Genomic DNA, 25,138 nt, shown 5'->3' on the forward strand with positions numbered 1-25,138 from the left:
ATGATTATGACTTATGGATAATTCCTATTTTGCTATAACGGGAGGTCATTTCCAAGAAAGGTCGTCTAGTTTTCGGGAAGGCCTATTTAACAGTAAAACTCGTGTTTTCCCCATTAACCAGATGGTCTTTAACATTTCTGTCGTGTTTATGTTATAAATATATCATTATGCTATATAAACTAAAAACATATCAAATATTCAAAGAAATCAAACACGTACACATCCTAACCGTTTACGTAAAATTTTATTTATAAAAATACGAAGATGATTTTAAATAAATCTTGATAAAAACGGATCACAGGAATGGAATGCATTTCTAGCTTAAGAAGTGACAAATAAAAAGGTCCATATAAGAACGTGATGATACAAAAATATTACGTACACACAAAAAACCCGGATCATCCGTCGAACGTGAAAGTTTTTCTAGTTCATGGAGTTCAATACATGGAACAGTATAAGTGGCACGCTTAAAGATATGAAAGAGGCGGAAGTTAGCTCCGAGGCCCCGCTCACACAGGTGACTTTCTCGGTCTGTTTGATGTCCTCGTTTCCATTGAAGGCCCAGTTGCCGCATTTCGGAAAGTTCTTTGGGACAGGCGGCATGTCTCCCACCTTTCCTACTTGTATGAGGATCCCCATCCCAATGTCCACGTGGAACTCGATGTGGCAGTGGAAGAACCAGAAACCTAGATGTATAAAGCCCGTTTAAGAACTATGGTGGTGTGATAACCTTTTATTTGTTTAATATTGAGTCAAGCTATGACATTCCATTTTATCGCCTTCCTAACTGGTTAAGTCTATTGTAATGTTTCCATATATAATTAGAAGCCTCTGGAAACAACGAAAACATACATCCATTTACACTGATTAATACAAATTTTGATATAAACGTTGTTTACACATACGTACGAGCAAATTTACATAATATGGAACACAATGACTTCAACCGCGAGATGTAAAAAGTAAGATAAATCTTTATGTACATTATTACTTAAGCTTTAAATCCAATAATTACCTTTTTCTTATGTATAAAATATTGACAAAAAGTTATGGTCTTTGGTATAACATCTCTATGTATTGCCTGGATTTTTACGATCAACGCTTTGTCTAATTTAGGGAGACATTTGTACCCGTTGATTGCAAAATCCTTTAAAGCATGTGAAGTAAGAGAGTCCAATTAAAACTTTATATATATGTACAATGTATAGTGCTGAATTGTGACCATTGCCTTTAATGTACGACATTAAAATTGGAGGTTGGAAGGTAGTTATTATGCGCGAAAAACATTTTAATACGTGTTCAAATTTTGTGCCATATTATATTGAAAGTCTTCCATGCAATGGTAGTTAGAATCAGACTCTGCACAATAATGGTAACCTAAGGCTTTATTTCGACGAATAACCTCAAAGTTTGACTTTGAAGGTAGCAATATGCGTTATACACGCCGCCTCGTTGTGAGTAAATTGTGTTTCAATTTTATTTCGATATTTTACTTATCATATTATAATTAGAGAAAAAAGTCAGCTTTATTTTGACAAATATACGTTGTTTTGAATAGAATTTTTACCTCATATATGGCCTTGACCTAAAAGCTGGTCATGTGGTTTGTGCAAAATCTTTCAATACATGGGGCGTTAAGAGTTCCGACAAGTTTCGGGTAGCATACACAAAGCATGATATGCTTGCGTGATAAAGTGATCCCAGAGAGCTCCCTTATCTAATGATAGTCAACGTATTGCAATGTAAACGATTACCTGGATTATCAGCATGGAAACGGAGAATGGCATATCCGCCGTCGGGGACGGTAACTGTGTCCTTAAGCACCGCAGTACGCAGATTGCGGGGTAGCTTTCCTTGTGCATCTAGCTCTTTGACCTGAGACAGTGATGTGTTCTCGCCGAGCTGAAAATAAGCGATGTGGAGTTTGTGCATGTTTTGTAAGTTATCGTATTTTGTATATTATGCCTCCACATGTTTTCCTACTTCCAAGGTTTGGATGCAGAAAGTATCCCTTGCGATCATTTTAGTATTTCTATTAGCATGCTTCAAGAAGAGTACAAAAGAAACGAAAGAACCGCATTTTGCACCAAATGCATGTTTATATCTATTCATAAAATCAACTTAAGTCTTTAAATTTAATTTAAAAAAAAACACTGTTAAAACCATTTAACTATCAAAAAATAATAGAAAGAAACGTTTCTTAAAATATATGAAATTACCCTATCCATTCCAACCACGTGGAATGCGTGACCGTGCAGATGCATGGGGTGGTTCGCATTGAAAGGTACACCCTCATCAATGACCACCAGTTCCACTGTATCGCCAAGGTCGACCTGTATACGGTGAACACATTCGCAGAATTCCTCCGAGCAGTTCGTGCTTCCGGTGTTGTCAGCATTGCAAAAGGATGTCTGGGAATAGAAAATGTGCAATATAAGAAATGTTCAAAACAAAATAGATACAATATGCCAATATAACAATATTCAATTATCACCGGGAACAAGTTACCGGTGTAACGGCCAATAAAATGTGGGACGCAAGTTGCATCAGCATGTCTAAGATTATTCTTATAATAACTACCCGGTTCTTTATTTAAGGCAAGTGAGAAATTGACATTCACTGAGATGCAGGGCTGACAAACACACAACATTGGCCCGTATTTACTGTCTGTGATGTATTAATAAAAATAGTAGTAGAATGCCGGCTACAACTGTAAATTAAATTATGTCATTTAAAAACATCCAGCATAAAGAATGATGAAGATAGAGGTTAATGCCAGGTTTTACTAAATTAAATGAAAACTTGACTATTACAATTTCAATAATTATTTTGTAGTTAAGACTCAAGTCTAAGACTCTTTTGGTAAATACGGGCCCTGAGCACGTAAAAGTCCAGCATACATCTGGTATGTCTTTAAGCTGTGACAGGGGTGGCGCGTGCGGCAACACCATGCTGATGTGATTCATCTGCGGCGACAGCAATTTGAAGGCCTTCTGGACGGTCGCCAAGGGGTAGTAACTCTCATCATGAAAGTGATAGTTGTCGATTGAGTTAAAGTCCATGGCAAGATAGACTTTTTTGTCCGGGATCTCCTTTAACAGTGCAGTATTGTGCACGTTCTTTGACGTCAGGTCTGCTACCGCAATTTGATCCGGTCCGGACCTCTGGTTCCAAAGGTTGAGTTTCTAAAAGAAAAACTCATGGGTATTATATATCTTTCAAATAACATCATTCAATAAAAATAAGCTTACTTGGATGTAAAGATAACGTTTTTCATTCAAAGTTTTCTATACTATAGAGAATGAGTGGCGAAAAGAAAAATGTTAAGTTAAAAAATTCCGTTTGATTGTATTTTTAACTCATGTACATGCTCGTTGTTATTACGAAATTACCACTGTATTAAAGAAGCCAGTTAACAACCACAAACAATCGCAGACCACGAGAAAGCCTTACCTTTCCACTTCTATTTCCAAGGTCCCACGATACATTTAATGGAGGATCTTGATCAGGGGCACCTTGGTACCGCAAAATTGCGACCTGTTGTTGAACAAAGGACCAAACTATCATTTCATTTAAGCGTTCAGTTGTGCTTGATGTCGCTGACAATAAATACTGTATTATGTTCGTTAATTTACTGAACTACGTGATATGATTCAAAATTGAAGAAGTGTTTAGCCGTTTAAAGAAAGGAAATACTAAATTGTTTGAAGGATATGGATTGAGCATATACTCGTGAGCAGATCACGGCAAAAGTGGCTTAGTTTAGTTAGAATTTATCCCAGGTGGTTGATGTTATCAATCTCATTACTCCATATTGTCAATTCGATTGAACATGAATTACTTAAAAGAGCCTCGTTTTGGACAAACTGGGCCTCATGCATGTGCGTCAAGTGTCGTCCCAGATTAACCTGTGCATTTCGCACAGGATAATCAGGGACGACACTTTCCGCATTAACTAGAATTTCGCCAAGAAGAGACGTCCTTTCAACGAAAGATATCAGAAAAAAAGCTAAATGGTGCCGTCAATGATAAGCATGTTCGGACTCCACAGACTAATCGGGTACGAGACTTTACACACATGCATTAAGCGCAGTTTTCGCAGAACGCGACTGAAATTAATTGTACCTGATGCGCGCTCTTCACCCCGCAATCGGCAAGTCCGCGCGTTCGGATCCAATAGTTGCCGACGGGCATAACGGCGGAGAGTACAAAGTCAAACCTTTCACCGGCGAATATGTTGAACGTTTCCACTTCCAGGGGCTCGAATGCGTTGCCGTCGGAAGCTATCATGGTCATCGTGTGATTGTCAATGGAAATCTTAAGATAAAATATAGAGGTAAATATAGAGAGTAAAACACAAAAGGTTGACTCGCAACAACTCACTGAAGGGGGTGTTATTGTACTATGCAGTATGTAAAGAGAAGCAATGCTATATTTGGATTGATTTTAATTATAATGTTTTAAATATATATTGACTATTGTTTTATGTAGGATATATAGAATACTATGCATCTTTGAACGCAGATACATTTGTTTAGCCGTGATAAGAAGGCTTAAAGCCTTATCGAGTGGTTAAGACTTATCATGTATTGTATTTATCTCATAATTTTCAAAAGTCCGCTTAGTATTTTAACAAAAAATACAATAGAACATAATTGAAAAACAGCATCAGACTGCGAGTTAAGGTTGTTTTTACTGTGCTGAAAATAGAGACAGGTTTTTACCACGTTGCACAATTTCGTTAATGCAGGCTGTCAAGTGACCTTTTTTCAAGAAGTAGGAAAAAATAGGAACTACTTTTGCAAGAAAAGTAGGAAAAAAGTAGGAAAAAGTAGGAACTTTTCCCTCAAAAGTAGGAATACATAATACTTATTTTTTAGACACAGGTCCAGGAAACATAGCTTGAAACAGAGCAGGAGTGCCATCACATGTTCTGTATGGATACCCACTTGAAGCTACCTTAAGGGCCCAGAAGATTTCAGCCTTTTGTACCTGTTCCTTGTGTGATGGATGTACTTGCATACAGATAGATTTATCCCCACAACCCTGAGAGCTGCTTGGCTTTTGGGCACTTCCAAACAAACGCTTTTGTGAATTATCATGCATGTATTTCATGTTTTCCTTGTGTTTTTATCCATCTGCATGACTTATAAGTTGATTAGCACCAGAATTACTACAAGATGGACTTCATTCAGACAGTACAATATCTTGCAAACTCATTGCCGGTATCTCTCTTGCACCATGATCCCAGTGTTTTTCCACTGTTGTCCAACTTCTCCATCCATGAAGGGTTAAACTTTGTTTTCCCACTAGGAATTTTAGCACTTATAGTGTATCTATGATAATTAAGTTTCAAGCAAAGCTACCCTGATAAAGAAGTATACATGTAATTAGATGCTGTTCATTTTGGTGTATCATCAAATAAGTGGTTAGAGGTCTTCTGTGTATCGATATAAAAATGGTAATTATATTGTGCATGTTATATCCTTAAGCAGAAGACCAAATTTATTGAGTGATACACCAACTTGTTGTACAAGATTAATACTAGTATATAAAGCAGTGTAAATGCTCTGCTACAGCTACATTGTGAAACCTTTAAATTGACAATAGGGTGCAGTTATAATGACTTAAGTTACATTCAAAATGACTGGTCATTGCAGAGCAGATTATGCAACTGGAGATAGGACCTTATCACCTGACATCTTTTATGACAGCATTGATTGGGCAATGAAACAGTTGCACTTCATTGTTTATTCCAGTTTCAAATAATGGCTTTTACATTATTGATGACTTTGCGGGAGTGTAATAATGCCGTTTAATAATTTTAATACTTCGCTTTAACACCTTGAAGTTACCTCACTAGCTATGGCATCATTAGACAAGAATTGTGTTTGTCCGAAACACAATGCCCGTGTGTATTTGAGATTTATTTACAGGTCGTCCAGCGTCTTCTCGACTACAGATGTATCGACCTTAAACACAATGCCCACTATTGCGCAGCTTTGAAATAAAATTTCAATATATCATTTGGCAGGTTTAGAAATTATCTCCCTTTTAAAGCTTATTACTTCCCTTGGATTGTATTTTTTAACTTTTGACCTTGAAGGATGACCTTCACCTTTCACCACTCAAAATGTGCAGCTTCATGAGATACACATGCATGCCAAATATCAAGTTGCTATCTTCAATATTGCAAAAGTTATGGCCCATATTAAAGTTTTCGGACGGACACACACACACAGACAGACAGACAAACGGACTGACAGTACAACTGCAATATGCCACCCTACCGGGAGCATAAAAATGTATCAGGGCATTTAGGCTCTGTGCATTTATCTTTAATTACTAAACATGATGTTCCTATGATATCAATAGAACATCATATCCGTTGTCATGTAATACAGAATTTATTACATTATATTTGTAAATGATGAAAACTCGGTAAAGCATCAGTTTTATCTTTTTTCCAATAACTTGTGTAATAAATTCCATATTACATAACCACTCATACAATACATGTATCTCTATATCTCTACATTCCAAACAGCAATATCATGTAAGCATGCATAAGGTTTGGTCAAATTGTTGTCAATGGAAACAAAATAAAACTGGAATAAACAATGGGTTCCCTCAGCTCTTGCATCACTGGGAACTGTGTAAGGTAGTGAAGTCTGCAGTGTACAAATGCTAAGGAAGTAAACAAGGCACTATTGTTACTTCAAAAAAAAACTTGTCAATAATTTTAAAAGTTACATAAGAAAAAAATATTTATGCTCCTGAAGAGGTGCTAGCAGACAGTCAGCATGGGTTGTCAGGTCTCATCTAGATGAATGCACATTAACAGGGATACAGTCATGCCATAGATTCATTCATCCTGCAAGTTTACTAAATAAACTCTTTAAAAAAAAATAATCTCCATTGAAAATGAAAAAGTAGGAATAGTAGGAAGATTTGGTAAAAAAATAGGAAAAAGTAGGATCCTGATGAAAAAGTAGGAAATAGTAGGAAAAAGTAGGAAAAAGTATGACCGCTTGACAGCCTGTTAATGCAGACGTGATGGTGGCATTTAATTATCAGATTGTTAAAAAAGTTTGTATCACCTGAATTGGACAGTTCAGTATTCCGTTACTAATGCTTCTAAATCGGTATCGTCTGCCTCGAGACACGGTAAACACGTGCACAGGCGTATAGATGGTGGTGTTGTCTTCGTGGGTGAAGTTTTGTAAGCGACCTTTGCCTACATACGGAAGTACAAGTGATAATAATATATCATAAATCGTATTCCGATGATAAATGCGATAGACGTTAATTAATTGCGAGAGTATAAGTCAAACAACTGATGAATGTCTACTTCAGCGACATTATGAATACAATGTAATGCGATAACAAGCAATGGTCAACTGTAGTACATTTACGCACACAATGCTTCGTATTCGCGTAAGTGACGTCAAGTTGTAATAAAACCCATAAAATGTTGAGAACTTTTCCCTTCTTTAAACATATTTGGTTTCAAAAAGCGAATCTCGAATATTGGAAAACATAAGCAACAATACATTACATACCGTTAATAAGCATTGACCTCGGTTTGTTGTCTCCACCGGCGACGTGGTGATGAGCGAACCGGTTTATGTTCCCTTCTTTAAACATATTTGGTTTCAAAAAGCGAATCTCGAATATTGGAAAACATAAGCAACAATACATTACATACCGTTAATAAGCATTGACCTCGGTTTGTTGTCTCCACCGGCGACGTGGTGATGAGCGAACCGGTTTATGCTCAGTTCATTCAACCAGTCGTTCACAATGAGCGTATGCTCCGGTAAATCGAAGTCGTAAATGCCGAGGTGTGGTTCCAGCTCGTCCGGTTGTCTCACTACAAGGGCACCAAATAGGCCGTCGGCACGCTGCAGGCCAGAGTGCGCATGCCAGAAATGGGTACCAGCGTTTTCAGCTTTGAACCTTCAACGAAAACCTCATTTGCTTATATTCTTTTCTGCATGTAAAAATAACTTATTACCCAGCCATAAAAGAGGACACTGAATATGAAAGTTTAATGTCACCATGAGGATGACATCGTTCTCTGTTTTGAAAGTCATAATTAGTTTAAACAATTTAGCAACAGTACTTTTTGATCTTTGTTTGCAATAATGAACTTTACATATGTATAAAAGCATCGACTAAAAGTGCCGTTCTTTATACATATATTTTAATGTTTTACTCAACAAGCGTATTTTACCTGTATTCAAATGATCCTCTTATTGGAATAGGACACTGCGTCACCATAGCGACGCCATCCATGAACTGCGAGTCATGCTGCAGGACGCCATGCCAGTGGATACTTGTCCCCTCGCCGTTCGTCAGGTGGTTCACAACATTCACGACGATCGTATCGTTTTCACAGACCTTGAAAAACGTTGCAATGTTACAAAACATGCTAAGCCTAATATTAGACAATAACATTCAAAAACCATAACTAATTACATCATAAAGTATCGCATGCATTTAATGTCCAATTTTATGCAGCCAAACAACCCACAGCACCAAATTATTGAAACCTGTGTATGAATGTACACTTTTGAGAAATAATTATAACAAGCTACTTAGCCAATAGAGTGTTCAATTTTTGAAATCATCATAACCAGTTGCTGTTTGGAGGATCATTTAAGTTCCCGTTCTTGGTTTTAACCTTCATTTTACGTGTTTTTTTTACAAACCGTGACGATTTGCACCATGAAATAAGAAAACAAAAACAGCTAACAAAAATCTTGATGTCGAAAGTTAAACAAATATCATAAATATACAACCGCACTTCAAAGGTAATCACTACTATGCAATACTGAAGTGATATTCGATTCATTAAACAAAATTGTTTCAGATTCGCAAATTTTCGTTGTCATGATATTTGTGAGGAAAAAGTAATACCATGCCATAATATAGCCATTATATGCATCTTTTGACGATTACTAAAAATGAAAATTATAAAGCGTTGCAACGCGAAACGATTGAATAATTGGAGAGTTCTGTTGTTGTCGTTACATTTTATGATACTACGAGGATTGCTTATATAAAGTATAAAATACATCACGCACTGTATGAGAACGGATGGCCGAGTGGTCTAAGCGATAGACTTACTCCAGGGGTCTGTGGTTCGAGCCCAGTTGAGGGTTTCTTTCTTTCTTTAATTGTATTTTTGTTCTTTTTTACTTGAGCTTTTTAGATCCAAGGTTCACATTTATCAATATAAAACATTAAATGACAAACTTCAATACATGTCAAAATCTGTGTAAATGCTCTTTTAAGACAGTGTTTTAATTGCACATCGAAAATAAAATATACACAAAATACTAGTAATTCATTCTTATCGCTCGAGACAGCATGCGTGTTCAAGGCTGAATGTAAATTTTGATGTTTTATTTATTAAATTAAATTTTAAGACAGCTCACGACTATGACTAAAAAGGTTCTTTTCTAGACAATACAATGCGTAGTATCGTACTAACTAGTTGATCAAATTAATGTTACGCTGTAATGTTTCATTGATCTTCTCGTTGATAAAGAAATATAAATACACAGGGTCGGACATGAATTCATTTCACTGGATTCCTCTTGGTAGTTTATTGTTCCATTGTTTACGAAAGCTAAAAGATAGAGTCGTAGTCTACAAAACAAGTTAAACAACCGAAATAAACGTGCTGACAGTTTCTTTGAGTAACAAATTATTTTTTTGCTGATTTGTGAAAGATTAAGGCGCATTATTTCTTTTAATACTATTCCTGCGTTATGGTTTTGATACGTATTGTGTTACAGGTAAGTTTATTTGCTAACTATGACTGGTTTTAGTGCAATAAAACAAACTGCCTATTTCATTATACGAAAAGGTCGACCACATCCTTTTCATATTAAATTTTACCAAGTTGCGATTTTGACAAGAAGTCAAGCGAGGACAAAATCGCAAGCATGTTAAACAAAGATAAAAGTATGAGAAAATCTCTCGTTGGCAGATAAGATCATTAATATATATTGGATTATAAGCATTGAACTTAAGTATCGATCGTTAAAATGTTAAAAGCAACCATGCACAATCGCTTTAACTTATAAATCTGCCGCATACTTGGTCCCCGATGTATCTAGCACAAATCACACTCTCCGAGCGATTTTATTCGCCGAAACCTCTCGCGACTTTGACAGAATATATATTGTGATTGTGATGCGAAAATAAAGAGTTTTGAAGCGAGGCAGTGTCCGTTATAATATGCATGTTTATTTAGACCACTTAAGCGTCACAGTGTTTTAAAGCGTGATATTAAATCCGCATTAACCCAATAGATTGAGAAAGTAATAAAGTTACAAACATATCTGAATACTCAAATATCACATATCGTTACTATAAATATTAAGAAAAATGATGTCGCGACAGGGCCGTTATTCGTATCTAGCGGGCCAATATATTATATCAACTTGCTGAGCCGGGCCGATTTTTCATATCAGAAAAGAATAGAATCGCGCGGCTTTTACTGAACAAAATGGCGTCCACGTTCAGCCTTGGCCAACGGTGATCAATATAATTGAGCTACAACTCAACGAGGGAATCGAACATGATTATAATGACAAGTAGCACACAATTTGGATAATACAAATATCGATTGAAACTGAAACTCATCTGTACATTAAATTGATGCCTCTATTTGTGTTTTAACATTTGTCAAACACTGTGAAACAGCAAAATTTATAGAAAAAGACACACATACCGCGTAGTCCAAATAATTAGACGTAAGCTACCCCGCTAATCGACCTCATATTTATAGGAGTAACATACCGCGATGACGACTTAAATCCGGTTCTTATAATAATAAAATAACAAAGATTTGTAATTCCATTTTCTGTTATTCCATTCGTTTATCTACTTTGTCTTGATTTTAACTCACACTTTTTTAAACGATTGCATCGAATGCTTAACACTAACACCATAAATACGATTTACGAAATCGAATGTCAAAGCGATTTTAATAATTCTATTTCTATCGAAGCTCCCAAATATGCATGTCAAACACAAAATCCGAAATACGTTTTGGAATCGTTCGATGCTTAAAAAATATTTAACTGTTAAATAAAAAACCTCCACGTCCGAATTGTTGTCATAAAATCCAGAGAGTCTAGGTAGTTTCGTAATTGAAATTACGTCACATGAGGTACGTCATCAATTGCGTAATCAATTGAATGAAAATAAAAGTACGGAAGACTGTTTCGGTATAAATTTTAGTGAAGTACCAAAATACTATGATATGTGATATAAACGATAACACAATTCAGAGCTGGGCCGGACGTCTAAAATCGGCCCTAGCCGCGTTATGTCGGCAGCGGGCCGATTATAGACGTCCGACCCAGCTTTGCCGTGTGTTATTGTCTAAATGAAATTAGTTAGGTGACTAGTGATTCGATAGATGGAGTACAGCTGTAAACATAAAACGCTCAAATATCTCTAGTCGAACCGGAGAACTATTATTTATTGTCTACACATAATAATTAGAATTTAAGCTAACTGAAAAGCCTAGCATACGTGATTGACCGACCACCATAGTGTACAAAGTTCAACGACTTGTTTAAGTAAGTTTAAGTTTTTCAAGAGAATGTAATCAGTTCGCGCTAGAAAACGGTGTGCGCAAAGGTAAAAGCATTACTGGTATTCAACCGCATCAATAAACAGTTTTACTCTTCAATTATGGAATCTCGCACGGATACCGATATTGTGGAGGTTATACAAATGTGTTTGTATATGGTTTTCGTTGTCTTGTATAGTTTATAATGAATAATCAAATATTAGAAAGTTCAACCGTAATACAACATGATCAACCGAAGTTATAACCCGTCAAAAGGAACATTATGTTCTTTCTGTATAATCCATGACACAGCTAGAAATTGTTTCATTTTCGTTATTTCTTATTAATTCGTTTTGAAATATTTGCTTTTTATTATTTAAGTTCTATACGTATGTTTTCATACCAAATATTAGTACATACAGCATAATTTAGTGTTATACAATAGCAATGTGTAAACAAGTAACTGGAAAGTACATGTCGGTCCATGATGCGTTATAACTTTAACCTAGTGTATATAAACTATTTAAGCTGAAACACGAGATTGACGCAAGTTTGTAGTTTAGTGGTTGTTACATACGTAGCGATCTTCACATACATATTTCACATTTTTGGAGTAGTAAATGTATTTTCTAATGTCTATTTTTCATTTGGGATAGCAAAAAATCAACACAGAAAAAAAAGTTAAATAAAAAGGTTTGTCTTTATCGGGATTGACACCACGGACCTTTGGAAGCGACTCTACTTCTCTAGTCTGAACCTCTGATTTTTTTCAACCTTTGATATATATGTGGTGTATTTTAAACGCTAAATTGGTATGCGCGTATTTTCGACATTATCCACTTTACCGATTTCGATAGATGATTGTCAACCAACGCATCGACATTTTCTGCATGTTTGCACCGTAATGTTCAGTGATTCAAATACATAAAAATGTTTAAATCGTCGTAAGAGGTGTCACGCTTAAAGTCGCTATATTCATCATAGCGTACAAAGTTCAACGACTTGTTAGTGTAAGTGTAAGTTATTCAAGAGAATGTAATCAGTTCGCGCTACAAAACGGTGTGCGCAAAGGTAAAAGCATTACTGGTAATCAACCGCATCAATAAACAGTTTTACTCTTCAATTATGGACTCTCGCACGGATCCCGATATTGTGGAGGTTATACAAATATGTTGTTGTATATGGTTTTCGTTCTCTTGTATAGTTTATGATGCATAATCAAATATTAGAAAGTTTAACCGTAATACAACATGATCAACCGAAGTTATAACCCCTCAACAGTAACACAATGTTCTTTCTGTATAATCCATGAAACAGCTAGAAATTGTTTCATTTTCGTCATTTCAAATTAATTCGTTTTGATATATTTGCTTTTTATTATTAAAATTCTATACGTATGTTTTCATACCAAATATTAGTACATACAGCATAATTTCGTGTTTTATAATAGCAATGTGTAAACACGTAACTGTAAAGTACATGTCTATCCATGATGCGTTTTAACTTTAACCTAGTGAATATAAACTATTTAAGCTGAAACACGAGATTGACGCAAGTTTGTAGTTTAGTGATTGTTACATACGTAGCGATCTTCACATACATATTTCACATTTTTGGAGTAGTAAATGTATTTTCTAATGTCTATTTTTCATTTGGGATAGCAATAAAAATCAACACAGAAATAAAAAAAGTTAAATTAAAAAGTTTGTCTTTATATTTTCGACATTATCCACTTTACCGATTTCGATAGATGATTGTCAACCAACGCATCGACATTTTCTGCATTTTCGCACCGTAATGTTCAGTGATTCAAATACATAAAAATGTTTAAATCGTCGTAAAAGGTGTCACGCTTAAAGTCGCTATATTCATCATAGCGTACAAAGTTCAACGACTTGTTAGTGTAAGTGTAAGTTATTCAAGAGAATGTAAATAGTTCGCGCTAGAAAACGGAGTGCGCAAAGGTAAAAGCATTACCGGTAATCAACCGCATCAATCAACAGTTTTACTCTTCAATTAAGGACTCTCGCACGGATCCCGATATTGTGGAGGTTATACAAATGTGTTGTTGTATATGGTTTTCGTTGTCTTGTATAGTTTATAATGAATAATCAAATATTAGAAAGTTCAACCGTAATACAACATGATAAACCGAAGTTATAACCCGTCAAAAGGAACATTATGTTCTTTCTGTATCATCCATGAAACAGCTAGAAATTATTTAATTTTCCTTATTTCTAATTAATTCGTTTTGAAATATTTGCTTCTTATTATTTAAAGTCTCTATAACACTCAAAATCAACAAAAATTTCGTAAATTATTTCGTAAAATAAAGTTTACACCTAAACAATCAGTGTTTCTTATAGCGATAGCCACAATTTCAATGCTATATGTGGTATGATTACATTGATTTTTTGTAGATACAAAATGCTCGTTTTTATTTATTTGTGACCACAATAAATTTCATGCTAACTTTAACCTATTGTATATAAACTATATAAGCCACACATGTATAGAGCGCTTATCTTTTTTGGAACGAGGAATCGCGTCTCCTCAAACTTAACACAAAACAACGCACGTGTATAGCTGGCCCGGGCAGCATCCGGTTGACGGTATACACTGCTCTACTGACGCCGTCCGCCGCTATACAGTGGGGACGGGCGCAGTCGGTCTTGTTCCGGGGACAGTCGAAACAACCCTTAGGAAGCGCAAAGTAGAGCTCCAGCTCGAAATCGTAGTAGCAGGTCTGAGGTCTGTTCACTTGACATGGTCTATTGCACAGGTGGTTGTCATAGGTATCCAAAACTGAAACACGAGATGCACACTAGTATGTAGTTTAGTGATCGTTACATACGTTGCGATCTTTTCCAACATATGTTCACATTTTGGGAGTATTAAATGTATTTTCTGATGTTTATTTTTCATTTGGAACAGTCAAAAAATCATCACAGCAATAAAACAAGTAGTCTAAAATAGTTTGTCTTTATCAGGATTGACAACCCGGATCCTTTGAGGCAAAATCTACCTCGCCTCCTCCGAATCATTCAAGCCTTTGATATATGTGGCGTATTGTAAACGCTATATTGGTATACGCGTATTTTCGATACTATCCACCTTACCGATTTCGATAGATGATTATCAACCAACGCATCGATGTTCAGTGATTCAAATACTTTGAAAATGTTTAATTGGTCGTAAGAGGTGTCACGCTTAAAGTAGCTTAATTCATCTTATTTCGGTAGTTTTCCAACCATTTGTTTACCGGTATATTACAAAACACTAGTATATTAAACTATCACAGCATGTCCCTTTTTGCTAACGTAATCGTAATGGACATCATGATTAGTTAATTAAAAGCATCCTTTTATATAATAAGTGTTTGATTGTCAAGATATTAATCTAATAATTTATTAGACATGGTTTTGCAGCAAAACGTCGACTGCCAGTCTCACGGAAAGAATACCAGCATGGTTTTCTCATTACTGACACCTTACTATCATGACACTTCTAACATTAAAGGGGCCTTTTCACAGATTTTGGCATGTTTTGAAGTTTGTCATAAAATGCTTTATATTGATAAATGTAAACATTAGATATAAACATCTCTAGTAAAAAATCAAAAATAAAATGAAAAAAAGGTTACCCTCAGCAGGGCTCGAACCACTGACCCTGGAGTCCTAGAGTAAAAGTAGTACCCACTTAGACCACTCGACCATCCTACCGGATACAGTGCCTGATGTTTTTTATACTTCATATAAGCAATCATCGTAGTTTCACAGAATATAACGACAACAACAGAACTCTCCAAATTATTAATTCGTTTCGCGTTGCAACGCTTTATAATTTTCGGGTTTTTAAATCGTAACAAGATGCATATAATGGTTATTTTAGAGCATGGTAAATGTTCAGTATTACTGTTTTCTCACAAATATCATAACCAAAACGAAAATTTGCGAATCTGAAACAACTTTTTTCAATTTTGTCAATTTACCCAATCGTGAAAAGGCCGCTTTAATGAAATTGTCAGCATAATTTACCACAAAGATAAATATTGTGTTAATGTATGTTATTCTTATGCTCAATAGTTCAAATACGCTTGTGGTTTACGACAAGGGGAGGTGAGGTCTACTAGTTTGTTTTCACTATTTGTTGAAGTTTTAGGACTTTATTTGTGTGTGCGGTAAACTGTGTTATATACGAGGCTTTAAAATATGCATCTATTGTAAATGGAATGGAGGTTAATAGGCTGCCTTCGAAGAAAATGATTAATATTTAAACGAAACTAATCGGCAATTCTTAAATTAGTTTGTGGATATAATATGTCACAATCTCCATGTAAAAAGGTATTCAAACAGTAGTTTTCTTTTAAATGAAAATGCTGTATCAGTCATCACGAATGCACAGCACAAAATATGTTTGTAGATGTAAATGATGAAGATTTGTTCTAATGTAATACAAGGTTAAGAAAGCATTATCTTGGGTTGTGGACTTGTGACGACCGTTGGTTTCTGAAGGACCGGAATTTTAGTCCGTCCAATATTAGCAGATTTACTGGCTAATCAGGGACGACACTATTCGTTTAAAGTGGATTTTTGCTAAGAAGAGTATTTCTTTTAACATGAACTATCAAAAACCGGAAAGTGTCGTGCCTGATTAGCCTGTGCGGACTGCACAGGCTTATCTTGGACGACACTTTACGAATATGCATTTAACCTCCTTTTCACAGAACACGGCCCATTTTCATTTATTCGCGTCCAGAATCAGTGGAACAAATCAGAATAGTTTCAAGATCTTGATTGAAGCTCAACTCCGGTTTAATGGCATTTAATTAATCAAGTCACAGTATCAAAATCATATTATTTCGAATAAACCTGTTTTTCGTCACGTCATGAAACTCAATAAATAAGGTGTACAATTCACGTACGCGATAATCATTTGTCGATATAAATTTTAAAGGCAATATACCTATCGCTAAAACAACTCGCCTCTATATTCACTACTTAAAAAAGTTGTAGTCATATTTTGTCAATCAATATTTCACTTTTGACAAAGTTCATAATATATGTAAATGTAATTGTCATCATTCAATATAATAAGTTGCAACACTAACGTTCAACTTATTGAACAATTTGTCCAACATTGTACAATGATGTGTAAAGTCGTCATTGTAATTGTAATAATCAATATCCCTATTAAGATATGCATTTGTTGATATCACACTTGTTAATCACATTTAATAATCAAGTTCATGATAACGGAGAACAAACCGTATTATATTGTTATACATCAAGACAATTTGACTCTTTGATTAATGCAAGTTCAAAATACAGCCTTTTTTCGGATGAAAGTAAACCGTATGTCCAAACATGTTCTGTTTTGGCTATTTTTATTGTTTTTAATTGAAACTTCACCGATTGCGAACACAAATTTACATAATAAAGTCAGAATTTTAAACAGCAAAAGTGCTCTGTTGGATTTTAAGTAGTGTACGTCTTTGTTTCTAACATAGCGGAAAACTGTCCCTGTGACACACCGCCGAGTCGCTGATTTCATTTAAAATAAAATAATGCCCTTTGGGCATGTTAATTGATCTGCTCAAGTAAGATACTTTTATAAAGGGACCGCATATTATTTAGACAGTGTCGCCATTGGCGAAAATAGCGATCGATATCAGAGACCATTATGGTATACACGTACAGCTAGTTTTGTTAAGACTTTTGGTCGGGTTTTTATGAAATTCGCTGAAAGGTAAAAAGTTATGTATCCAGTATATGTAGCAGTCATTGAGTATTCTTATATGTGTATCACATCACTAGCATTTTGTTCAATTCGAAGCTACATGTTCATCCATGGGAAGCCACTATTTGTCATGAACAGTGTGGTGTAACATACAGACACACATAAATCATTATGCAAATTGTATCCATCAGCAATAATATACAGCATTCATTAATTGTGGTTTATGGTTATGAGAAGTTAACCATACATTGCAAAAATGGATGCAGTATAATCACTCTGGAATCAACCGGCTTTTTATTGCATAAAATAGTATAATGCCAGTGTCTATCGACGACTAGGCTTCCCGTGCCAGAAAAGTGAGCCGATCGAGAGGTTTTCCGTGTCACAACGAAAGCGAACGTAGGCATTTTTTAAGTAAAATTGATGAAAATTACTATATAGCGTACATTGAACGTAAGGATTTGATCATAAAGATGATACCAATGACACTAGATATTTGACATATTAGGGAAAAGCTATGTTAAAAAGTCATCAAAGTGGCATGTATGCACAATTGTTCCACAAACCTCGTCATCATTCCATCTTCGATAATGTATGTGATAAGTGTTTGGACCTGCGGAATACTTTGGACCTGCAGCTGGATATATGCTTCAACTCATGTACCACCTCTTTTTATGCACAAATGTGTTTACGGGTTTTAATTTTAGATTTTCTTACCTGTTTTGTGAATGTCAATTATCCTTTTTCTTGTTTATGACAGAGAGGCAGCCAAGAATGAACAGAGAGGCTGCATTTTGACAGAAAGGCCACCTATATACATCTACACCGTGATTAACGTGTCTCTTAGTCGGAAGGCTCTATGGCAGTATGTTGCGAACTTTTTAAAAGTAGTTTTAATTTCGCTTTGCATTACTAGTACATATTTAAGCACGCTCGTATGTGTATAGAAATATTTTGAAATATATTTTTTCCGAATATGGATATTAATTGGGCACTTTAGGACAACATGAAACTCGTTAACTATCAGAAGCCGTATACAAAGCATAGTTTTAACCCATCAATAAGTGAATGTAAAACATTGGCGTAACGCATGGTTGTAATACAACTGGTGTGAAGTTTGCATTTTATTAGAAACATATTCACTAAATAGTACAACGTGCTAACAGTGAAGAAATGTTAAATTCAAAACTTGGGAAAAGGTTACTCAGCATGCCATGCTATAAATAATATATGAAAAAAAATATCTATGTCCCACCATAGCTTACTGTTGAACACGAGTTAGCGAAGACGGGATCTCGAGATAACTAAAATTCCCTCCTCTTTTGTTTAATTCATCCCTCTTTTTTTACTGCACCGCTCTTATTTTAATCGCACACCTCTTTTATTAAGTTTTGCACTCCTGGCCAAGAGAAAATAAGTCGTGGCCACGAGATAGAAAAAAGAGGAGTGCAATTAAAAAAAAAGTGGAGTGAATGACACCTCTATGCCACCGTAAGAAAGTGATACATTTATGTTTTATTAAATAAATAATCGAAATTCTAACAGTAAATTTGATGGAGCTGTAATTAACTATTTAATTTTATAACTGTGTTAATCTCGTATTGCACGTTCCAACCGGCTTGTAACATTACCTTATTACTTAAGGATAGCTCGTGGTAACGTTGTCATCAAAGAGCGTAAAAAATTAATGTCAGCAAAAAGTGAATTAAGTTTTATAATTTATAAACTAGTCGCTTATTTAATTTTGATTTGAGTTAATTGTCTTTTTATTTGCATAATTTGTTGTAACCGCACATTCAAATTAACTTCTCAAATAGATGTTAATTAATTTTAAAACCGTTTAAACAGATTAAAGGCGCTTTTTCAGGTTTGGGTAAATTGACAAAATAAAATCTAAATGTTTCAGATTCGCAAATGTTCGTTGCAAACTTGTAGTTATTATATTTTTGAGGAAACAGTAATACTGAACATGTACCATGCTTAAATATATATTGTATCCATCTTTTGACCATTTCAAAAACTGAAAATTATAAATCGTTGCATCGCGAAATGATTGAACAATTTGGAGTGTTCTGTTTTGTCGTCATTTTTTGTGATACTACGAGGATTGCTTAAATAACGTATAAAATACATCACTCATAGTATGAGCACGGGTGGCTGAGTAGTCAAAGCGATAGACTTTTACTCCTGGGGTCAGTGGTTCGAGCCCAGTTTATGGTTACTTTTTTTTTTTTAATTTTATTCTTGTGTTTTTTTTAATGGGGCTTTTCCGATCCAATGTTCACATTCATCAAGATAAAGCATTTAATGACAAACTTCAATACATGCAAAAATCTATGAAAAGGGCCCTTTAATGCTATTCAAATATGAAGTATCTAAAGAAACGTACACTTTTGCAATACGAATTGCACGTATAGTATATAACAAATGTAGTGGGTTCCGATAGGTGACATAACTGACCGATTTGTCCACTTGTACTTTATTTTGAGCATGACCATCTCAATCTTAATTTATACGCCAATTGTCTTTTTACAGTCATTTCTCCCGTTTTCATGAAATACTTGGAGCGGTCTAATTATTGGCTACATTAACTATCGCAATACAATAGGGGTACTACGTCGCGTCACCTTTTGAGATATTTTGTCAATAAAATGCTCTAATTTAGTTATTGTTATCAACGTCTATTTTCAGCAGCTCGGATATGTTATAAGTTGAATAGTTCATGGCTATGTTAAAAACATGAAAATTAAGCAATAATAGCTACACTTTGAATATATCCACATTTAAATGGCCGTTCGACACACCATAAAACCCCTTAAATAAACTTGTAGGCAATGTGTAAGCGAAGCCCGCTTGCCCTCAATGGATTAAAACACATTGGGGAAAGTTATTTCCCAAAGCAGGTAGCTGGTAGGGCAAGTCAATTGTAGTCATATTTTATATTCGATTTAAAATACTGTGTACATGCTATATGTATAACTGATAAAGTTTGACTACGTGCATGACCGCTTGATGTCAAATTGTGTGCTGTAATGCTGTGTTGCCAACAAGGCAGTGTTTATGTAATCATGCAAAGTCAGAAAGCAAATATATACGCAAAATGAAAAATATGAAGAATCAAACAAACAGACTTTCACAGCCTCGTGCTTACAATCTTAGTTTCAGAATTAAAACGATATTATAGTGACTGATTTACATGACATTACGTTTTGCAAAACTAAATTAGAAATGTCGCTAAAAGATCAATTTTTTTTTTATATCGCAACATGCTTGGTCCTCAACTCATGTTTATCGGTTACGATAGATTCCTTTTGTTTTTCTGTCATTTACGAAAACCGTGTCCAAGGCGACACATTCGTGACCGTGCTTTTAACATTAACGTGAAAATGCGTTCATGCCTCTGTCACAGATGCTTATTTAAGAAAAAATGTCTTGCTTGAATTGATAATCCGTAAGTTATCACTATGTCTTCTTTCATGTCGTACATTTCTATCTTTAACTAAGACTTCATTGTGAAATCTAAGACTTTATTTACAAATTTTAAACAAATAAATCAGCTCAGTCAATTTAGGAAATAAAGGAGCTGTTTAAGTAAAAAAAATATACAAAGTCTTGTTCAGGCTATAGACGTGTATATTACCTTAAAAAGTATATTTATATAAGATTAATTTAATAACCAATCAATAAAGGTTCAGGTAAATGCAGATCTTAACAAAGATTCACTAATGAACTATTCCAATTAAAATCGCAAAAACTCATTTTCGTCTTCAGATTTGTATAATTACTTTTATAATGATACTTCACTAAGATTTTATAATACATTGTTTTATTAATATACCTATATAATTAGGGATATTATGAAAGAAATAACACACTTTTAAGCAAAGTCAGCTGTGTTCTTTTCAATAAAGAAGTCTGCTTCGGCCTAAAATCTTACAAAGTTTCGCTCATTAATATCTCCGGAACTATTTAAGTTAAAATATAAAAAAAATCCTTCATACTTGAGATTTTTATTATATCTTCAAAATTATCTATTAACTGTTGAATTGCACGGAGAAATAATACAGTATTAGGTAAAGGCAGAATAACATACCAATTTTATTAATTAAAGCTGTAATAAATCAAGAAACCTTGTTTCATGCTTGACTTTGTTTTAAATGCTGCTGTGCGAAGATATAAAATTATTTTGCCATCGATCAAATGTGTTTGCATTATCGTTAATGCGGACGGTTTGAAGCTTGCAAATGTGATATAAGTAATGATGATACTTTTATTTAATCGCGTGTATCATCAAGTTACACAAGCGCGTTCCCGTAAATAAGTCATTTGAAACAGGATTTAGTTTTTTATAATTGTTATCAGAACAAAGTCGTACAATAAGTCATACTGTGAAAACTTGAAATCTGTGAAATGGTGTGCAATTTTATTTGTTATTTCTACGCAGGAGTTGAATCGACAGACAACAAGAATGGCCATCACCAAACCGAAACAACGTGTGGTTTAAGGTGAAAAAACACGATGCAGACAAACAAAGTAATCTAGTGTTTTTTTAAGATTAAAGACAAAGTAAAAAGAAGTACTTTGCCTTTGTTCCGCCTCACTGCAGTCATGCAAAATTCTACCATGTGGTATACCAACAAATATAACCCCAAAAGAACGTTGACACAACAGCAAAACGCACAGCTACCGTAAACAACTAATAACTAAATAATTATCGAGATTTCATTTGATAATATTTAACAATTGCTGATATAAAGCATATTGTGCACTAGTGTTTTAAGTTTCGTTGTTTCCTATCTTGATTTTTTTTGTAAAATCATTTTGTACTTTTTTTCACAATTAACTTTGAACAATATTGAAGTATGAAGTTTTACATAAACTCTCGTTCCAGATTTGCTTTCACGACCTCTTTTTTAAATTAATAACATCCCATCTCGCCCGTAATTTAAGTTAATGTCATTTAGCTTGTCTTAAAATCAGTTCAATTCAATCGTGTCATCCAGTTAACTAAGGTAATGTCGCCCGTAAGTCGATTTCGCCATTGAGTCGGACATTTTGTTCCTTGAAGTTTGAAATAATATATATAGTTTGACATGAAATGTAACTTTGTAACGAAGATTATGCCCGTGATACCCAAAGTAAATTCTCTTTCTCAATAAAATTTCATCAAATTTCGTTTACTTCAAGCAATGAAATAGTGGTAAACTCGTACTTTCCGTTTGTGTGTTTATTGTGTCGTAAGGAATGACTTAACAATGTTAGTAAATTCTGAATTTATTGATAAACATATGGATTGTTCATTAAACTCTATTATCTTAAAACAACAAAAACAACATAAACAAACAATTTAATTTTTCAGTTTTAAGCCAACGTTTCACAAGTTTTAAAGGGACCAGGTCATACTATATGAAACGATATTATTTTTTTCATAGATTCAAAAAAGAATTAATGTTATTCAATCTAGCAAAGTAACACTCTCATCTTAGAAAAATAGTAAACATATATTTTCGTTTATTGACAATTGTTTATAGCAATAGATTTTTTAAGCGTGTGTAAGTCTTCATGTTGTCATGATAGCGATGTAACTTTAGTTTCTGGTGGTGCCGGTTTCGATCCAAAGGACAGACATATATGTTTATATTGTGTTTCCCTTGCTATTATACTTATTTAAAATTATTCCAAATACAACTGGTTTGTAATTAACTTAATTTCATGATATTAAAAAACAATCTGTGAACAAATCCATCTTCATAATGAGTAGCATTTATTTATGATCTTACCTCTGTACGATTTTAGTCCAACAACATAATTATGTACCACCACAGATACAGCAACTAGAATCAATAGCGTTTGCATGGTGCACGCAAGCTATGAAGTGAACCGTAGCTCAACCTACAGATATACAATACAGAGAAACACGCTCTTGTGCCCAGTCTACCGAGGAGATCCACCGCCCATAGCAAATACACGCTATTATAAGAGGTTATAAGCGACTCCTCTTAACCTAGGATTTAGATTCCTTTAGCACGCACGACCCGTGAAATGTGGTATGTATTACAGTCAAATCTTACGATAGATGTTTTTTTTCTTTTAAATTGTATAAAACTACAGTCGAAACCCGATATCTTGTTCTCAATTGGCTAAAATTTCCGATGGGCTTGAAGTCTTCTTGAAGCACCGTGCTTTTATTTATATATTTTTTTCCGATAAATTTCACGCTTGGCCTGAAATCGCGCGAACCAAATAATCGGATGGCTTTAAATGTTTTCTCAGGTCACAATACTTCTGTTTGTATGGCTGGAACTCGCTTTCAGTCGCATAAAAGCTGTTAATTGATTAGGAATTATTGATAAGTGCCACGGTATAATTATAGTGGCAGCTTGTGCAAACTTATCATCGACTCAATAGTTAATTGATTGAGTAAAAAATCGTTAATGAGTCGAAACAAGAGGGTGGAATATGCCGCATCGTCAGATGAAGAAGACAAGAGCATATCAAACCCAACACCGAAGACTCACAACATCTACAAAGTGAACTGGATGCAATTGATAAAATTGCAATTAGCCGGCAATATATCTCAAATCCACACACTCTGACACCATGCTATTCTTAAAAAGAAACTACCGAGTTCCGCGGTCGGAGACATATGCTCCCAAAACAGGGCTTTGTACTACATGTATATTGATCACAATTCCAATAGATGTCATCTACTGTCCAAGTCCAATGTACATATGAAGTATCAAGCCAATCGGTCAATTAGGTGACGAGTTATAGATCGGAAACAATTTATACACTTATTATGACAGTGACTTTGACCTTTGACCTAGTTACCACAATTTCAATAGGGGTCAATTACTGTCCAACGCCTATGCACAAGGGAAGTAGCAAGCCTATCGGTCAATTGGTTTACGAGTTATTGATCGGAAATGATTTTCACACTTATTGAGACAGTGACCTTGACCTTTAAACCTAGTAAATCTAATATCAATAGAAGTCATATACTGTCCAAGGCCGATGCAAATGTGAAGCATCAAGCCAATCGATCAAAACTTTGATGAGTTATTGATCGGAAACGAAATGGTCTACCGACGGACCGACCGACCGGCGACCGACCGATATATAAATATATATGTTTATTAAATACTATTTTTCCGGCAAATGTTATGCTAAAGTTTCGTGTTTTAACTATGTAAGCCTAACTTTATGATGGTTATCAGTAATAAGAATATGTTGATCAGTATTAGAATCAGTGTTCTATCATTAAAGTAAAGATTGCAGTCATTTTCTTCTTATTTTTGTTTATTTTGATCATGCATTAATAAACTGGCTCTGCCTGTTTACAGCGTAGATTGTCAACCCGTTTGCAATATTTAAATTATTTTGACCTTTTTTAAACAGTTGCTTATGTTTCTATACATTTACTATTGTGTATACGCATATCATAATATAGTTTATTATGGGATACATTATGCATGTCACGTTTACAAAAGATTGTTTTCGTATATATTTAGATCAATTGAACAAAAGTGAATAAAAAGTGAAATTCCGTCACATGTACGCGTACTCGTAAGGTACACTTAATTCAAATCAATGTAAACAAACTGACATTTTAGTGTTAACGGGGCTTTTGCACGTTTTGGTAAATTGACAAAATTGAAAAAAAAATGTTTCCGTTTTAATTATGATATTTGTGAGGAAACAACAGCAAAACTGAACATTTACCATGCTCTAAAATAGCCATTATATGCATCTTTTGATAATTTAAAAACCTGCAAATTATAAAGCGTTGCAACGCGAAACGAT

The 25,138-nt window shown here is 34.7% G+C and overlaps 1 protein-coding gene across 1 annotated transcript; it reads right to left on the reverse strand.

Moving 5' to 3' along the window:
* Positions 1–288: 288 nt before the first annotated feature.
* On the reverse strand, positions 289–23,201 carry LOC127842632 (uncharacterized). Its single transcript, XM_052372246.1, has 11 exons — positions 23,116–23,201; positions 14,175–14,401; positions 8,237–8,403; positions 7,709–7,959; positions 7,101–7,237; positions 4,126–4,317; positions 3,454–3,537; positions 2,901–3,185; positions 2,220–2,411; positions 1,755–1,902; positions 289–686 (listed from the first exon to the last, which is right to left on the reverse strand). The coding sequence occupies exons 1-11, from the start codon at positions 23,189–23,191 to the stop codon at positions 424–426; spliced, it is 2,022 nt and encodes a 673-aa protein (XP_052228206.1). The 5' UTR covers positions 23,192–23,201; the 3' UTR covers positions 289–423.
* Positions 23,202–25,138: the final 1,937 nt, after the last annotated feature.

This window comes from Dreissena polymorpha, chromosome 8 (genome assembly GCF_020536995.1).
Source record: "Dreissena polymorpha isolate Duluth1 chromosome 8, UMN_Dpol_1.0, whole genome shotgun sequence".
NCBI classification, from domain to species: Eukaryota; Metazoa; Mollusca; class Bivalvia; order Myida; family Dreissenidae; genus Dreissena; species Dreissena polymorpha.